The sequence below is a fragment of the Gymnoscopelus microlampas genome (genome assembly GCF_963454915.1).
Source record: "Gymnoscopelus microlampas genome assembly, chromosome: 8".
Lineage (NCBI taxonomy): Eukaryota > Metazoa > Chordata > Actinopteri > Myctophiformes > Myctophidae > Gymnoscopelus > Gymnoscopelus microlampas.
Window position 1 is genome coordinate 5,028,602 of NC_139945.1, and position 2,500 is coordinate 5,031,101.

Here is a 2,500-nt window from a genome sequence, read left to right on the forward strand (position 1 = left end):
CAATGCTATCTAAATAACATTCTTAACTTAATTTGCGGTCAAGCAAAACATTGATAAATCTATGTAACGTAACATCTGTGAATAATTAACACACACATAGTAGCAGGAGTTTGTCCACTCGCCCATTACAGCATTAAACAAACTGCCTCACTTACATGTTGTGTGTTAGGAAGGACGGATGATTCTACTGTTCCTTATTTGTTCCACGTTGAACAAGCTGTGAAAATGAATGTCCCTCTGGGACAATAAAGTCAAATTTAATAGTACAACTATAACAATGTGTCAAGAAGGGATACAAGGAAAGAGTTGCCCTACAAAGCCAAAGTGCAGTAACTACGAAAAATGGGTTTAAAAGTGATTCAACTGGTCAGGCAAATGAGATATCGGCATATAAGTGATATTACACTAATTGTATATCTGTTCTTCAGGTAATTGTTTATCCCCCACAAATCACAAAGGCTAATTTGACCTTTGGGATACACAAATAAGTCGGTGTGTCCAAAAACGTTTCTGGAGCGGTGCCATGACACTAGTGCGACGGACCACTGTTTCAAAGCAACATTTCTGTCATATCCAGGGCCGAATTATGGTTGGCGGGACAATCTCCCCAGAAATCCCCGCTCCGCTGGGGCTCCCCTGTCCCAGGAGGGGGGACAACTATACCCTTCTACTAACTATGCCCCCCCCCCCCCCCCCCGAGCCTGTCGGCAGGCCTGATTATAGGCCTAAAACCTCACAATTCGTTTCGGAATACTGAAACATCAGAATAATGGACCACCAGACAAATCAACAGCCCATTGAACAGCACGCAGTCATCTGCATATTGGAGTTCAGCTGGGAGCTGGAGGCGCCGGGTGTTGACTCAGGTTTTCATCAAGACGGAAATGAATGATGACTCCGTCTTTGCTTTGTCGGGTGGAAACCTCAAATGTCCAAAACTTTTACTTTTCAGATAAAAAGTAGCAGATCCGCAAGCTCAAAACGCGTCGCTTCGCGCCGTGTTTCCAGCTTGCGGATCTGCCACTTTTTGATGCTTTTGACGGGGTATATGATCAAGTAGGGCACTAATTTACGAAAAAACACAAAAAGTATGGAGATAAGAGGTTTCTGCCCAACAGCGACGAGATGTTTGTGGGAGATGAGGGTGACATGGTGTCTAGTTTCAGTCCAGTTTTGACGTAGAAGAGGGCAGACTGGTGTCGACTTATTTGAACCCAATCAATTGTATTGATTTAAACCTATACAGCCAATAATGTGTCAAAGGAAACAAGAAAAAGAGGGGAGAGGAGAAGAGAGGAAAGACAGATAGTGATTATGTATTATGTGCGTGTGTGCGTGTGTTGTGTGTGTGTGCGTGTGTGTGTGTGTGCGCGCGCGCGCGTGCTGCATGTTGGACATGCAAAATTACTTACATTCCTGTCCGTTCCTCAATCTTTCTTCATTTTTCTTTCTTCCAAAAAAGCAAGGGATGACTCTGACCTTTCGCAGAGTATCAGAAGTTGTCTCTGGTCTTCCTCTAACCGTGTCTGTTTTCTTTTCTCCCTGTCCAGAGTGAAGCCTTTGACATCTATACTCTCTACTGTATGAACTACCCCAAGTAAGTCTGCACACACGCACACACACACACGCACGCACGCACACACGTACATGCACGCATGCACGTACATACACAGCTGGTAGTACCATTATGAAGTAAAATTATTGTCCTTCAAGCTTCCACAATTCCATTGAGAGACAAGATGTATTCTTCCAGGAAGTCAAGATGACAGCAAACCGCTAAACGTTTCACTAGAAATGGAATAGAATAGAATAGAATAGAATAGAATAGAATAGAATAGAATAGAATGGGGTAGGATAGAATGTAAGATCTTAGTTTATGTGGTTGGTTTACCCTTTTCACATATGAACATGGAACATGGAAAATGTCCAGGCAATCAGGTTGGGACATTGTCCGGTGTTGGCTTTTCACTCGTACCGTACTCGTACAGTACAATGCAACAGGAGAATGTCCTTTTCAGATGTCCTCACATGGTATCTGGGCAGACGCACTGTCACGCACACGTTAGCTACTCCCACGTGCCAGTGTGGGGGAGATGCAAGGATCAAATGTCATCTTTTTCTGTTAATTTCCTTCCACAGAATTCAATTCAATTCAATTCAATTTTTTTAAAGTGTCAAATCACAACAAGTTGACTCAAGACACTTTACATGTAGAGAAGAGACCCGACAATCCCACCCTGAACAAGCAATTTTTGCGACAGTGGCAACGAAAAACTCCCTCTTAACTGGAAGAAACGTCAGGCAGACCCTAGGTTCTAGGGTGGCGGCCTTCTGCCTCGACCGTGTCGGGGTAAAAGAGGAGACGAGAGAGAGAGAGAGAGAGGGAGAGACAGAGGAGAGACAGAAATAGATACAGGGCAAGTAGTAACAGTAACAATAGTAGCACAATATAATAGTGTAAGATATATATGATAGTATAATATAGTACAGCAATAATGTG

General features: G+C 43.3%; 2 protein-coding genes across 2 annotated transcripts in view; one reads left to right on the forward strand and one right to left on the reverse strand.

The window, feature by feature from the left end:
- Positions 1–2,500, reverse strand: part of triap1 (TP53 regulated inhibitor of apoptosis 1) — a 311,612-nt gene that overhangs the window by 227,970 nt on the left and 81,142 nt on the right. The gene's annotated exons all lie outside the window — the stretch shown is intronic.
- The window catches only part of LOC311050092 (uncharacterized protein), a 121,139-nt gene that overhangs the window by 78,844 nt on the left and 39,795 nt on the right, over positions 1–2,500 (forward strand). The window contains exon 7 of the mRNA XM_084064058.1: positions 1,551–1,597. Within this exon, the coding sequence (XP_083920184.1) occupies positions 1,551–1,597 (47 nt within the window). The remainder of the gene's footprint in view (positions 1–1,550; positions 1,598–2,500) is intronic.